The 15,527-nt window shown below is 53.5% G+C and overlaps 1 protein-coding gene across 6 annotated transcripts in view; it reads right to left on the bottom strand.

The window, feature by feature from the left end:
- The window catches only part of CYP2S1 (cytochrome P450 family 2 subfamily S member 1), an 84,870-nt gene continuing 69,343 nt past the window's right edge, over positions 1-15,527 (bottom strand). For 3 of the 6 annotated variants that reach the window (XM_084860949.1, XM_084860948.1, XM_084860950.1), the window contains 10 exons: positions 11,604-11,640; positions 10,704-11,093; positions 9,384-9,549; positions 7,419-7,568; positions 6,846-7,006; positions 6,521-6,700; positions 4,587-4,728; positions 3,610-3,797; positions 1,223-1,364; positions 1-1,140 (listed from right to left, as the gene is read on the bottom strand). In XM_084860949.1, the coding sequence (XP_084717075.1) occupies positions 959-1,140; positions 1,223-1,364; positions 3,610-3,797; positions 4,587-4,728; positions 6,521-6,700; positions 6,846-7,006; positions 7,419-7,568; positions 9,384-9,549; positions 10,704-10,880 (1,488 nt within the window). In that variant the 5' untranslated portion in view covers positions 10,881-11,093; positions 11,604-11,640 and the 3' untranslated portion in view covers positions 1-958. Of the gene's footprint in view, positions 1,141-1,222; positions 1,365-3,609; positions 3,798-4,586; positions 4,729-6,520; positions 6,701-6,845; positions 7,007-7,418; positions 7,569-9,383; positions 9,550-10,703; positions 11,172-11,603; positions 11,641-15,527 lie in introns of those variants that run through there. The other 3 variants (XM_084860952.1, XM_084860951.1, XR_014792895.1) reach the window with 2 other exon arrangements.

The raw sequence follows: 15,527 nt of genomic DNA, 5'->3' as shown, positions 1-15,527 counted from the left end.
CTGCCACGGGGCTGGACCACAGGCCAGAAACAAACTTTTATTACAAAACAGGGACCTTCGAGTCACAAGGCCAGCAGATCTGGTCTCTTCCCTGACACAGGGAGTTGAAATCTGTTCCCCACTCGTCCCTCTAGCCCCTTCCCCCGTTTCTACGTGGGACTTTGAGTAGGGACGGTGGGTCAGTATGTGTTGAGGGGGTAGGAGAGCCTTCCAACATGACTATATAACCTGGTCCGAGGGTCCCCATGTGTCCTAGTTTACTTGGTTCCAGCTCTGTGTGTGTGACTGCACAATGGGGGTATGTTCGTGTTTGGGAGAATTTGGGGACTAGGGTGCTTAGAAAGGGTCCTTGAAGGCTGAAAGTGCGAAGGCCAGGGGGTGACTGTCTCAGCAGGAGTCAGGATGAGGCCAGATGTGCGCTGGCTGTGTGGTCCAGTGGCTGGGAGCACGTAGCTGGTGAGTCACATTCCTGTATAAGGTGTGGACCCGAGGGCTGAGGACAGTCTTTCTGCAAGGTGACATGACTCAGGAAGGTGCATGCTCCCTGCCTAGGGGGTACTGTTAAGTGTGCTTAGTGAAGAGGGCCTGTGGGCCGAGAATACAGTGGCAGCTGAACTCCCACACATGGGTTGTGAGTCCAGGGGACTTATGTTGTATGCACATTGGTGGGTTATCTGGGCATGTGGTTACGACTCCAGAAAGACTGGGTTTATGTCTATAGAAAGCTTGTGTGGCTGAGTCGCCTTGTGGTTGTGTATGGGTGTGTGGTTCAGTGAGTGTGGCCCTGTGGACGACTATCTGTGTGACTGACTCTCAAAAGCAACTACAGGTGTGTGAGTGTGGTTTCCCGTGGTGTAGACATGGCTCTGGACGCGGTCTTGTCCAGGCCCAAGGTCGAGACTGCTACCTCCCATTACCCTCTCCTTCATTTGTTCCACACGATGGGGTGGGATGGAGGTCAGCGGGGCCGAACTTGCAGCTGGAAGGTTGGAGGGATGTTGAAAAGGCCACTGACAGCTGGCTGGAGACTCAAGGCACCCACTGGGCACGGGCTCTCCAAGGAGAAGGCCTGCAGGATGGCGGTGACGAGAAGGAACAGCTCCGCTCGCACCAGGCCCTCCCCAGGGCAGACGCGCTTCCCTGGAGGAGAGAGGGAGATAGGGCTGGGCTAACCTTCGCACACCCCAGCCAGCGGGTGGGCAGGAGCCAGCCCAGTAGATACCTAAGGAGAAGGGCAGGAATGCCTCCTGCCTCTTGAACCTTCCATCTGCATCCAGAAATCGGCCTGGGTTGAACTCCTCTGGCTGCGTGAAGACTTCGGGGTCATGCAGGACAGAGCCCAGGAGGGGGAAGACCTCAGTGCCCTGGGGGGAAATCACAACAGAACTACAAATATCTCTCACCACCAAGTTCTGGGCGGCAGAGCACAGGAATCTGCACTGTCGCAGACACCGGTTCACAAAACGTAACAGCATCCACATGTAACAAGTTTATTACGGGCCAAGCAGTTTATTAAGCATTTTATGTATATTACCTCACATGTAATAGGTACATGTCTTCCGCTTACACACACACAAGCACACATATAAACTCACTATATGTTTTAACAAGCCTAGGAAGCAGTTACTAATATGATCCCCATTTTAAGGCCCAAGGAACTTAAGCAATTTGCCCAAGGCAATATTTGACACAGCAAGAGCTTGTTATTTCTATCTATCTATTTATTTTTATATTTTTATTGATTTCAGAGAGGAAGGGAGAGGGAGATAGAGATAGAAAAATCAATGATGGGAGAGAATCATTGATCAGCTGCCTCCTGCACATCCCCTATGGGGGATTGAGCCTGCAACCCAGGCATGTGCCCTGACTGGGAATCGAAACAAAGACCCTTCAGTCCATAGACCAATGCTCTATTCACTAAGCCAAACCAGCTAGGGCCAGAGCTTGTTATTTTTAAAGTAGAGGCCTGGTGCACAAGATTTGTGCACTTGGGCTGGGCATTCCTCAGCCCTGCCTGTGCCATTTCTCAGTTCGGGAGCCCTTGGGGGATGTCCAACTGCCAGCTTAAGCCAGCTCTCCACCATGAGCCCAGCTTCTGGCTGAGCAGCACTCCCCCTGTGGAAGCATACTGACCACTAGGGGGCAGCTCCTCTGTTGAGTGTTTGCCCCCTGGTGGTCAGTGCTATAACGACCAGTCATTCCACCCTTGGGTCAATTTGTATATTAGCCTTTTATTATATAGGAATATAGGATTGTTTTAAACTTTGAGGTATGCTGTGATTCTGGAGGCCTGGAGTTCAGCTCTTTGCCACTCTGGTCTTCAGGAGGTGAAGGCTAGGGTAGGTGGGTGAGGGTGTGTACAAAGGCTCCCTCTGCCTAAGTTCAGGGAGAGTGGCAGCCCCTTGAGCTGAGATCAGAGTTGCCATGTTCCCAGGACTGTGTTGGAAGGTGAAGAAAGGTAGGGAGTGAGGAGAGCGAGGGACTTCCATTACTAGGAACTCTGCCTGATGGACTCTGAGCCGGGGAGATGAGGGGACTACAGGAAAAGATAGGGTCATGCTATTGCTATTAAAACAAGAGAAAGGCAGATAGCTGTGGTTAAAGCATAGGCTTGGTCAATAGCTTTCCCTGACCACTTGTGGGCTGGGTGAGCCTGGCAAGGCTTCTAACCTTTTAAAAATATATATATTTTTTATTGATCTTAGAGAGTAAAGGAGAAGGATAGAGACATAGAAACATCAATGATAAGAGAGAACCATCGATCTGCCTTCTCCTGCCCACCCCCCACTGGGGGATCGAGCCCACAACCGAGGCATGTGCCCTTGGACAGAATTGAACCTGGGACCCTTCAGTCCACAGGCCGATGCTCTTATCCACTGAGCCAAACCAGCTAGGCCTCAGTTCTCATCTGTAAGATGGGCATGTTAGTGGTGTAGGATTGCTCTGAAATTTAAACATCTGGCACAGAGCAGATCCTCAATCATTATTACTGTTGTCACCATCAGTAGTGGTTGTCATTGCACAGTCACTGTGTTAACAATAGTCCCTGCTGCTGCCTCATGCACAAGACTGCCACCCCCCAGGTACAGAGGGCCACATTGGTGCTTTACAGGCATAGCCTCATAAGACTCCTTGCAATCCTGGTTAATAGATGGAGGCTCAGAGGGGGAAATGATTTGCCCAAGGTCCCAGATAAAAGACTGGATTGCAACTGCCAAGAGTTTATTCTATTACAATGAAGCTCAAGAAGGAAGCAGTTTGTCAGAAGGAGCCTTAGGTTTCTGAGGAAACATCGCCCCCTGGTGGTGTTAGCACCAAGTTGCTCTCTAGTAAGGGATAGGAACTGAGATGGGGAGGAGGAGGAGGAGGAGAATGAAGAGGAGGAGAGGGAGGAGGAGGAGGAGAGGGAGGAGGAGGAGGAGGAGGAGGAGGAGGAGGAGGAGGAGGAGGAGGAAGAAAAAGAGAAAGAAGAGGAGTAGGAGAAGAAGAGAGGAGAAAGACACAGAAAGGGAAAGACCAAGATCCAGAAAAAGTCAGAGAGACACAGATAACAAAAGACTTAGGCCTAAGGCAGATATACTACTGGGCATGGCTGCACTGAAGACCCACCTGGGGCAAGGTGTACCCTCGGAAGCAGGTGGTCTTCGTGAGGGCTCGGGGTATCCCCATGGGCACCAATGCCAGCAGCCGCTGCGCCTCATGCAGAACCGCGTCCGTGTACGGGAGGCGAGCTCGGTCCCCCAGGCTTGGAGCCCGGCCAGCACCCAGCTCCCTTGTCAGTTCCTCGTGCACGCGCTCTGCGGCAAGAAGAAGAGGACTGGAGGTCAGAGAAGGGGTAGGGAATCAAACCTGGGACCCTTCAGTTCGCAGGCCGATGCTCTATCCACTGAGCCAACCCAGTCAGGGCTCCTTGGAGCTTATTACCAGCTCTATACTGCTCCTCACCATCCCAGCTTCAGATCCTGCCTGTGCTCTCAGGACCCCAATTTGTTTTCCAACTCCTGCCCCGGCCCTCCTGGGTGCCTCCTCACAGGTGGTCCCAGGCCCCTCACACTTCAGGTGTCCCAGACTGGCCTCAGTCTCTTCCCTGAGACAGTCTCTCATCCTTTCTGTTCCCATCTTGGGGTAGCCCCCCTGGGCTTCCAGGCCCCTGGCTAGAGCCCTGGGCCTGTCCCTGGATGTATCGCTCTCCATCTCTCTCTACCACCTGCTTACTGGGCCCCTTCTTTTCTCCCCACTGTTTGACCCAGCCCTGTCCTCTCCCACTCCGGTTCCTACCCAGTCTTCCCACCTACTTCATGCATGCCCAAAGAATTTTTTAAAAATGCTAATTGGCCCCACCTCCCCCATTCAACATCTTTCCATGGATCCCCATTGCCCAGGATTAAGGGACAAGGCCCCGGAGACATCTCCTGCCTCATTTCTCACTACCAGCAGTCCCTCTGCTTCTCGGTCCTTGGACATCCCACATGCCGGGCTCATGGTCACCTCCAGCCCCTGGCTCAGGCTGCCCACTCTCCTGAACATTCTTCCTCTCCAGCTCTCACTTCTGTTACCAGGGCCTGGCAGGCAGAAAAGGCCCCTACCTTGGACCTGAGGGTATTTCAGCAGGAGCAGGAGGATGTAGCGGACCGTGGCGCTGATGGTCACCGTCCCCGCGAACAGCAGATAAATGACGGTCATCAGCATGTTCTTGTCGGTGAATTCTGTGTCTGAATCGCATTCCTCCTGGAAGAAACCGGGCAGAGGGACTCAGAGAACACAGCCTGCAGGTGGCGGGGGCCGCGCAGCTGGGCTTGGGGTAGCACAGCAAGTTCAAGTTTGGTCAAAGAGTTTAAATAAATGTTTGGAAAAGCCAGGATGTGGGCTCTTGATATTATTCTGTTTGGTTGAAATGTTTTTACAAATGAAAGAGAATGACCACATAAACATGCAAACAGAAAATGACAAGTGCTGGTGGGACATGAGGAAAGGGGAACCACGGTCGCCATTGGTGAGAATGTAAAATGGTGCAGCTGCTCTGGAAAATGGTATCACAGTTTCTCCAAAGAAAATTCAAATAGAATAATCCAGCAATTCCACTTCTGGACTTATCTCCAAAAAAACTGAAAGCTTGTGCACTCATATTCACAGTGCTGTGAGCCACAGCCACTGGAAGTAAGCCAAGTGTCCTCGCTGGATGAAATGCGGTCTATCCATACAATGGAATAGGATTCAGCCTTAAAAAGATTATATCCCTTGCTCAGATAGTGTGGCTCAGTGTTGGAGCGTCTACCTGTGAACCACGAGCTCACAGTTCAATTCCTGGTCAGGGCACATGCCTGGGTTGTGGGCTTGATCCCCAGTGTGAGGCGTGCAAAAGGCAGTCAATCGATGATTCTCTCTCATTATTATTTTTTAAATATATCTTTTATTGATTTTTTATAGACAGGAAGGGAAAGGAATAGTTAGAAACAATAATTAGCTGCCTCTTGCACACCTCCTACTGGGGATGTACCCTCAACCAAGGTACATGTCCTTGACCAGAATTGAACCTGGGACCTTTCATTCCACAGGCTGATGCTCTATCCACTGAGCAAACTGGTCAGGGCGATTTTCTCTCATTATTGATAAATCTAATCTCTCTCTCCCTCTGCCTTTCTCTCTGAAATAAATAAAAATATACTAAAAAAAAGAGAAAGGAAATCCCATCATATGCTATAATGTAGATGGACCTGAGGACATGATGCTAAATGCAATAAAGTAGTTATGGTTCCACTTACACGAGGCACCCAGAGAAGGCAAGTTAATGAAGACAGAAAATAGACTGGTGCTTGCCAGGAGCTGGGGCCAGGGGAATGGGGCGATGCTGAGAGGATAGTACTTCAGCTTTGCAAGTTGGAAGGAGTATTTGGTTGCACAACAATATAAACACACTTAACACTAGTGAAGCGTACACTCAAAAATGGTTAAGATGGTGAATTTTATGTTATGTGTACTTTACTACAATTATTTTTTTAATTAAGAAGGAATAAGAAAGAATTGGGGCCACACAGATAAGAAAAAATTCTCCATGAACAAGGTGGATAGCTCCCATAATTCCAAAGTTTGTACAATGCAAAATTAGTTATTTCCACAGGAGTCCCCTGAAATCTCCTTTTCTCACATAACAATAAATTGTTCTTATATAATTAATAAATCAGACTTTATTAGTATAAGGGGCTAATGCAAGTTTTCATAAGGAAATATCTAAGTCTCAGGAAGTGTCCTGTGTGGGTAGGGGGAGCAAGGGTGGGGAGTGAGGTGAAGCAATGGTGGCCATTGCTAGTGGCTGGTTACTGGGCATGGGGTGAGGTTGGAGGGCGGAGAAAGGAGAAATGCAGGAGATTTAGATACTCATGATGTGCGGTGGGGAGAGGCAGAGAGAACAATGCACCGGAAAGAGGAGATGTGCACACACACGCACAGACACACCTGGGTGGCAGGCAGCCAGGCCACCGTCCCCATTCAGGAGCGGCTACAAACCTCCACCTCCCCTCACCTTTGCCATCTTCAGCAGGAAGGCATCCACAACATCGCGTGGAGGGCCCACGGGGTCCAGGCTCCCCCGGTGCCGCTTCACCTGCTCCATGGCGAAGGTGGCCACGATGCCCACGTGGCTGAGGAGCTGGGCTTGGGAGCCTGGGAGGCGCTGCAGGAGCCAGGAGAACATCTCATAGGCCTGTGGGGAGAAGGGCAGCTGTTTCCATGGGGCCTGGCCCTGCATCCAGGTGGAGGGGCAGGTGGATGGGTGCTCTGGGGGTTACCTGGAAGAGGTAGGCAGGAACATTTGGGAAAAGTGGTTGGAGAGGGGTCTCACCGCTTACCTGGCCCCAAGGGGAGCTGATCCCCAGCAGGATGCCACCGGCAGCCTGGACCACAGCCTGGAACTCCTTATCCTCGTAGGGGAAACGGAGGCCCACAGTGAGGGAGCAGACAACGTTGGAGGTGGCCTGAGCCAGCAGCAGGGAGGGGTCAAATGGCTGTCCTGGTGGGGAGGGGGCAAGGAGGAGTGTTGTGATGGAATCGGAGAGGACCGACTCCATGGGGGCCAGAAACAATCACCAAGAGAAAGGCATCGAGACAGAGACAGACAGACAGACAGGGACAGAGAAACAGACAAGAACAGAGAGAGAGACAAATAGGGACACAGACAGACAGGCAAGGAGAGAGACAGAGAAATTTACAGGAGAGAAAAACAAGTGGAGAAAGAGGCAGAAAAGTGCTGTGACGATACCAGGGGCACAGAGACTCTTGTCAGGGAGACGGCTGGACAGTGACAGAGTAAAGAAGGAGCTAGAGGTGGAGGTGCATAGAGCCCCAGCCCAGCCATCACAGGAGGGTCCTCCCCACACTCACTCAGGACCCCGGGGACCCGGGGCTGCCCCTGCCCTGCTCACCTGCTGTTCCCTGGAAGACCTCCACCAGACACCGGGCCTCGGCCTGGATCAGCTCCTCGCCTTCTCGCTTCCCCATGCCCAGGTCCCGCAGAGTGAGCAGGGTAAATCTCCTCAGCTGCCTCCAGCGCTCCCCGTTGGAGAAGAAAAGCCCTGCATGGAAGGCTAGACTCAAGGAGGGACCGGCCCCTCTCTCCATTCCCCCTGACTACCCCTTCCTCCCAGTGAAGTGCCCAGAGGGGGTTCTTCGGGCCTGTCCTGAGTCCACATCTACCAAGTCCCGAGATAAGGACTCAGTAGGTGCTTAACAAATACCTGCCCTTGGGGCATGGGTGACATTTTCCTGAAAAGTTGGTAACTGGGATCATCCAGGCTCCTATTCTGTGATCAACTAGGTGAGTGAAGACTCCTTCCTTCCTTTCTTCCTTCCTTTCTTCCTTCCTTCCTTCCTTCCTTCCTTCCTTCCTTCCTTCCTTCCTTCCTTCCTTCCTTCATCTTTTTACTACTCTTTGTACCCACCCATACCTTTATTCTTCCTTGCTCTTCATCCTTCCTTCCACTAATGTTTAGGGAGTACTGTGTGGTCCCTGCCCCACGTTGTCTGGAGGTTGAACAGGGCGGGAAGAGGATACAGTGGCAGTTTTCCTCCCTCATCTCAGAGACCTGCCCTAGATAGACCTGTCCCCACTCTGAGCTCAGTGTTACCGCTTGTAGAATTCTGGCCTGTATAGCCTCTAGGATGCCTCCTCCCAAATGTTCCCCACCCACCACCCCTCCACTGTGTCCCCAGCTGGCCTCAGCATCTCTCCTCCCCCCTGTTCTTAGCCTCACCACCCCTATCCCTGTTTGGAGCCATGGACTCCTCCCCTACCTCCAACCCCCATTCCAACACCAAGGCCCAGCCATGATCCAGCCCAGCCCTCTCCCTGGTTTCCTACATAGCAGCCAGGGACCTTTCTAACCCTGTACCCTTTCCCTGCTTACTATCTATTGCCCCTCCAGAAAACCCAAAGCCCAAACGCGGTGCAGGACTCAGGCCCTGCATGACCTGAGTCATGAAGCTAACTTCAGCTTCATTACTCATCCCACTACAATTGCCCTGCCTTCTCTCACTTCCTCAGAGGTGTCAGGATTCCCCCTCTATGCCTGTTCCCCTGCCTGGATCACTCAGCTCTCCACCCTCCCTGAACTAACTCCATTTATTCTTCATGTCTCAACTCAAATGTCATCTCCTCTGAGAAGCCTTCCCAGATTTCTCCCATTCTCCCCATTCTCCCCCCACACTGTAAAGGGGACACCACATCTTTCTCAGTTACTTCTGTATCCCCAGCACCCAGCGCAGGACCAGGCATAATGAAAACCTGTCAGCTGAATGGGTGAACACTTCTCACGCCCATGTTGGTCTCCACCAGGAACACCTTTCTCACTCATCCTGTGAGTGTCCGCTCAGATTCCCCATCTTTCCGGAAGACACCCCCAGCAAGCAGGCTGGGTCAATAGCCTCCTCCTATTCCTAAAGTCCCAGGGCTTCCCCCATCCTGGCCCCGTCCCCTCTGCCAGCCCCTCTCTCATTCCTGATCTCTCCAGACTGTCACTTTCTGGTGACAGGTCAGTCTCCCCACAGGTGAGTCTCTGTGAGGAAGCCAGACTGGGCAGTTTAGTCACTGCTGGGCGGGACTCAGTCTTAGCACAGATAATAGTTTCTACATTTGGTGTTTACACATCAGTTAAGGCCCAGTGCCTAGAAAGTTTGCCCCTCCCTCCCTGCCCTGGGGGTTTCACCTGGACCAGAGATAACCCTACCACACCCTGGGGACTACCAAGTGAAAGCCCAGTCCTCATTCAGTCCTCACGGCATCTCCACGTCCAGGCACTGTTATCATTCCATTTTATAGAGGAGGAAACCGAGGCACTATGCCCTGCAGGAAGGTCACGTGCACGCGGAAGCAGGCTCCCCTCATGACTCACCATGGCCGTCGAAGGTGGGGTCCAGTGTTGCCAATATTCCCCGCCCACTGAACTCCTCCGCCTGGCCTCCCAGGGCCTCCTGCACAGCCTCGTGCCCAACCAGGACCACCACGCGCCGCCAGGGTCCCAGGTGCACGGTGAACACCGGTCCGTACTTCTTACTCAGCTGGGTTCAGAGAGAGAAAAGGGGTGATGCCTCTTCCAGTCTCCAAGTCTCCTTCATGGCCCCTGTCGTTGGATGGGCCACCTGCTAGAAACTACCCCCTCACCCCCACCCACCCAGGTCTGCAAACTCTCTCCCCAGCCCTGGCTAGCCACTATCCTGTCACCTCCTGCAAAACCTAACTTTTGACTTGGGTAAGGTGACCAGTCCTCCCGCTTTTGGCGGGACTGTCCCCCAAAAATCGGGACAGTCCCGCCAAAAGCGGGAGGTCTGGTCACCTTAGACCTGGGGCAACCCAGAACCCTCCCCTGCCCTCCCAGTTCAGGCGTGAGACAGCAGAGGTGGGCAGCTGCTGTTCTGGCCTCCCATAGCTCCTCAACTCTCCGCACCCACAACGCAAGCACCCTTTCTGTCACTGCTAAATCCTGAAGCACATACTGCTGGGCATCTACCATCCCCTCCCCAGGACACCCCTCCAACCCCCAAAGCCTGGAAGGCGCCCAGATTCCTGTGGCATGGGGAGCCTCTAGCTTCTTCCACCCACTCCCCACCCCAAAGGTTGGAACTGCCTCACGTTCTTTCTCGCTCTCCCACCCTCCTCGGTCCCAGGAGCTCGCAGCTCCACCTGCCCCTCACCTCCACCCCTCTGTGTTCCGCAGGCAGGTTCCTGGAACCCTCCAGCCCCGGCCTCCACTTACCCCTCTCCCCTTCCTCTTCTCGGCTCGTCCTTAGGAGAGAGAGCGCACTGGCCTCTCCCCAGCAGTTCCTCTCCCGGGACAAACCCAACACCAACCCGCTGTCAGCGCCTCTCCTGGCTCCCGGCTCCCCTGCCCGCTGCCTCCGCCCCAGGATTCTGAAGGCTCCTTTGCCCTGGGACCCCTGCTCCTGGATCCCGCTTCCCTGCTCCTCGCCTCACCTCCCTTCCACAGTGCTGTCCCTTCTCTCCCCAGGCAACGCCCGGCCCTGGGTCTCTGCCCCCGCCCCACCCCAGAGATCGCGGCTCCTCTGCCTGGGGCCCGTGCTTGTCTCCTCCCTGGGACCCCGAAAGCTCTCTGCCCGCCACTCTCGTTTCTCTCCTCGCAGCCCCCTCCCTGTCCTGGACCGGCACCCCTGCCCGTCCCCCAACCCCTCCAATCAGGGCACCCGCCGCTCCTCACCCGCAGGAGCCCGGAGTACAGCGCCCCCGGCCGGAGCTGCAGGAGGTTGCCCAGCAGCGGCAGCGGCGCGGGCCCCGGGGGCAGGCGGCCTCGGGTGCGGGTCGCGGACAGCGCCAGCGGCAGCAGCAGGAGCAGCAGGAGCAGCAGCAGCAGCGCCCAGGTGCCGGCCGCCTCCATCTCCGCAGGTTGGCTCCGTCCCCAGCTCCCGGACGCTCCCCGCCGAGGGCAGCTCCCTTCCAACTAAGTCAGGTGGGGGAGGCGGGGCCGCGAGCTCCCCACCCTGCCTACCGGCGGGATTCTCTCCCCGCCGCCAGATTTCTTTCTCCCCGACCACCGCCGCCGCCCGGGGTCAGGGACACACTCCCTCCAGTCTCACAGCGCCTGGGGCCCCTGTGGGGCGTGGACAGACTGTGGGAACCTGGAAGCCGGGGACTTGGCAGCAGCCTCTAGGAGGCCACACCCGGAGCCTGGCGGTGATCGCCCCCGCCCCCTGCGTTCTCCCCCGCACCCCCCTCGCCATTGCCATCCCCAGGTCCCACCTCCCTTCCCATTGTTATCAGGGTCCAGCTCCCGGGCGCTCCGAGCTGCCAGGGCAGCTCCCTTCGGGTTCGCCTGTGCCCGCCCGCGTGGGGTCTTTGAGCCTGTTTCCTCCGCACCGGACATCTCCCCCGGGAGCTGGGAAGAGGGGCCTGACCTCTCACAATAAGGAATGTGAAGTTCCGACAGGTAAATCCTAGGCCACACAGCTAACAAGCGGCAGAGCTGGGATTCGAACCCAGGCCAGTCTGAAAGATCGGCTGAATCATTCCTTTATTGAGCGGTATGTATCGTGGTTAGGGCCATCAAGTCTGAAGCCAGGCTACCTGAGTTCTGTGGACAAAAAAGGGGTCACAAGCTCACCTGACAAACCCTGGGGCGGCCTTGCAAACTCAGGGACCTACAGGAACACAGAGGATGGTTTGAAATGAAAACTTTTTAACTAAAAGCAGTTGATAGTCACGTCTTAGGCTAGACTCTTTCCTGACAAAAGTCAGACTTGTCCTTAACTAAGCCTGTCTTATCTTTGGCGCCTGGGAGAGCACACCTTTGGAATGTCAGGGTGACGCCCCTTTTCTGGAGACCATAAATCCTCTCACTGATCTGTTCATTGTTGACTGTTAATAATCCTGTGCAAAAGAAAGTATGTGTCTGTCATTTTACTTTTCATCCAACCCCAGAGGTTTCCCGCTTTGCTTTCTTTCACCTCTTTAATCACGAATGAATTTCCTGTAACCCACTTACGTCTTCTCTTTTGACTGTAATGTATATATTTTATGTAATGATTTTATGTAATGACTGTAATGCGAAACTGCCATTCTCTGGAGCATTATCTCAATCCGTGGAGTTTTTGCTTCCCGGCAATTGTTGACAGTTTGGCTCAAATAAACTCACAGAAATTCTCTATAGGTTTGAATGCTTCTTATATTGACAGTTCACAGCCTAGTTTCTCTGTCCCTTTGTTAAGTCTTGTAAAATAGGGATCGTTTTCAAGATTAAGTAGGTGTACGTGTGTCCACAATTTAAAACAGGGCCAGGTGAATATAGAACAAGTGTTAAAGGCATGTTAGCTAATATCCTTTCAACTAATGGTTATTGAGGTCTAACTATTATACAAACAAGACTTTCTTTTAGACCTAGGGATGCAGCTCTGAGCAATAGAGAAACGGGCCCTGCCTCCTCCCTGAACTCTTATCCACAAGCAAATGAAGTTATAAATTAAGATGGTCCTGACCATGGCCAGTGTGTTCAGTGGTTAGAGTGTCAGCGCTGGAACCCAAGGGTTCAATTCCCCATCAAGGGCACATACCTGGGTTGCGGGATTGATCCCTGTCCAGGTCAGGGTGTTTTGGGGAGGCAACCAACCGATGTGTCTCTCTCACATTGATGTTTCTCTCTCTGTCTCTCCTCATTCCCTACCTTTCACTCTCTCTATGGGGGAAAAAGATAATTTCGGGTAATGCAAAGGCCTGCTGGGGGATGGGTTTGTTGAAGAAGATGGTTACAATGCCAGTCCATGTTGTTTGGTTCAAAGCTGTACCCCGAGGGTCTAGAGCAGTGCCTGGCACACAAGAGGTGTTCAATAATATTTGATGCGTCAAAGATTGAATTTAGGAGATGAGGTCAGTGAGGTTGAGAGAGGCCAGTAAGCCAGGGCAAGTAAATAGGGAAACTGAGATAGATAGCTGAACAAACTGACAGCAATTTATAGCAGATGCAGAAGGTCACCTCCCTAGAGATAATATTTCAGTCCCAGGCCCAGAAAAGCATTAAAACTAGGTGGCTGATGCCAGGACCAGCTCCAATGACTGATCACCTCCTGCCCTAACACTGACCAATCAGTGGAGACCATGACCCTGAAGGAGCACACCTAGAAACTGATGAATGTCCCCCTGAAACCCTCCCTGACACCTCCCATAAGATTCCTGTCTGCAAGACGAAGGACCCTGCAACCCAGGTACATGCCCTCGACCCTCAGTGCCTGGGGATGTGGTGTGGGGAGGTGCCACTCTAACCACCGAGTCCACCGGCCTTCCCATCAGAAGTGTTCTAGTGTTGTTGAGAAGAGTTCCTATGCCAGCCAGGTGAACTACAGTAAAACCTCCATATAATGGACTAATTCAGGTGGTGGGGGGTCTGTTAAAGCCAAAGGCCCATTTATAATAAAGTAGGTTTTCCAAATGCACATGTTAGAAAATTGACAAATTAGTTAACTTATCTATATTTTAGTTATTTAGACACATTTGTGTAAATAAAATTAAGTATCTACAAAAAGTTTAATTTTACAGAAAAGTTTTCTATATGTATTACTATAATTCTAAATTTATACTGAATAGGTCTAGTAAATGGATGCATTCACCAGTCATTGTGGGTAAATAAATGCATACAGCTGGAGCCTGGCTTAGCACACATTGGAACATAAGCCAGCAAGCCATTAAAACTGTTGCAGACTGCTGAAACTGGTTTGGCTCAGTGGTAGAGCGTAGGTCTGTGGACTGAAAGGTCCCGGGTTCAATTCCGGTCAAGGGCATGTACCTTGGTTGTGGGCACATCCCCAGTAGGGGGTGTGCAGGAGGCAGCTGGTAGATGTTTCTCTCTCATCGACGTTTCTAGCTCTCTATCTCTCTCTCTTCCTCTCTGTAAAAAAATCAATAAAATATATTTTTAAAAAAACAAAAAACTGCTGCAGACACACTGGCCAGTGTTGCTCAGTGGTTAGAGCGACACCCCTCTCCCACCCCCCACCCCCGAGGGGGGGGCACTGAAGAGTTGAGGGTTGAGAGGAGGATCCAAGATGGCTGCTCGGGTAGACACCTAGCCGCAGCAGCTCACAACAATTTCAATGGAATACAACTAAAATGTAGAGTGGACATTGCCCAGAGCTACAGGTAGTCGACTGACTGAAAACTCTACAATAGGAAGGAGGGAGAAAATCAGAAGGAAAATCAGAGGAGCTGAAAAAAAGCCTAAGGTACGGAGACATGCGGTGCGCTCGCACGCACGCGCGCTCGGAGAGGTCGCAGCCGGAGAGGAGGAGAGGGCTGGGTGCCGCCTGGCGTTCCCTAGCAGGAAGGAAATAGAACCCCCAGCCTGGGCTGAACCCCCGAACCGGCAGCGCTGAGCTCCAAGTTATGGGCCAGAACCTGGGGACCCAGGCTCTGGCAGGGGGAGACGGGGCTTTGAGGCGGAATCCCGGCGAAAGGCGGGGCCCCCGGAGTCACGCGCACATGGCGCGCAGAGGACTGAATGTTGACTCTGATGCTGGATTACCCTAGCCGGAAGAAACAAAGCCTCCGGCGGCGGCACTGAGCCTCAGTCCAGACCGCCCCGAACTCCAGGTCTGGGCCAGTCCCTGGGGACCCAGGCTCGGGCAGGGGGAGACGGGGCTGTGAGGTGGAGTCCTGGGAGCGCGGCGAAAGGCTGAGCCCCCGGAGTCGCGCACACTGTGCGCAGAGGACAGTCTGTTGACTCTGATCCTGGACTCCCCTAGTGGGAGGGAGAAAGAAAGCTCCAGACTGGAGGAACGCGACGAGGAGCAGGAGCCCGAGCCCCTGCCGGACACCGGCCAGCCGGGCGCCAGCAAGGAGCCGGTCGACAGGGCCCCCGGGGGGGGGGGCGGTGCCCCTGAGCCTTCGACTGCTGAGCGTGGGCTGCTTCCTGGGCGGCACCGACCCTGGTAACAGGCTGAAGCAGTGCAGGAGCCTGCGGAGAACAAAGGGGTGCCACAAGCCAACCTGCTGAGCTCCCAGGACAAGGAGGAAGAAACCAAAGAAGTTCTCAATGTGAAGAAATCAAGTGAGAGCAAATGATAGTAAAATTACTTAAGAAAGAATACAAAGAAGATCTTGAAAAATCAAAGACTAAGTCAGAACTCAACGCACCAGCCAACATTGCAACATAAATGCGGGTTTTTTTTGTTTTTTTGTTTTTTTTTAAAAGAAAAAAAAAAAGAGAAAAAAGGAACAGAATGTTGGAACAGCGGCGACCAGGCCTAGAGTGGCCAGGCACAAGGCAGTGACAGCTGGGCCCGGAGCAGCAGTGGCCAGGCCCCAGAGCAGCAGCAGCCAGAACAAGAGCATCAATGGCCAGCACTGGAGCAGCCAGACCTGGGGCAGTGGCAGCCAGGCCTGAGGCAGAGGCGGCCAAGCCCAGGGTGGCCAGTCCAGGAACACCCAGACATGGAGCGGCCAGGCTCGGAGCAGCCGGGTCGGGTGCGGCCAGGCCCGGAGCAGCGGCTGCCAGGCTGGGAGCGGCCAGGCCCGGAGCAGCTGGGTCTGGTGCGGCCAG

The sequence above is a fragment of the Pipistrellus hanaki genome (assembly GCF_964339955.1).
Source record: "Pipistrellus hanaki genome assembly, chromosome: 15".
NCBI lineage: Eukaryota > Metazoa > Chordata > Mammalia > Chiroptera > Vespertilionidae > Pipistrellus > Pipistrellus hanaki.
This window is presented reverse-complemented; position numbering and strand designations above follow the sequence as displayed.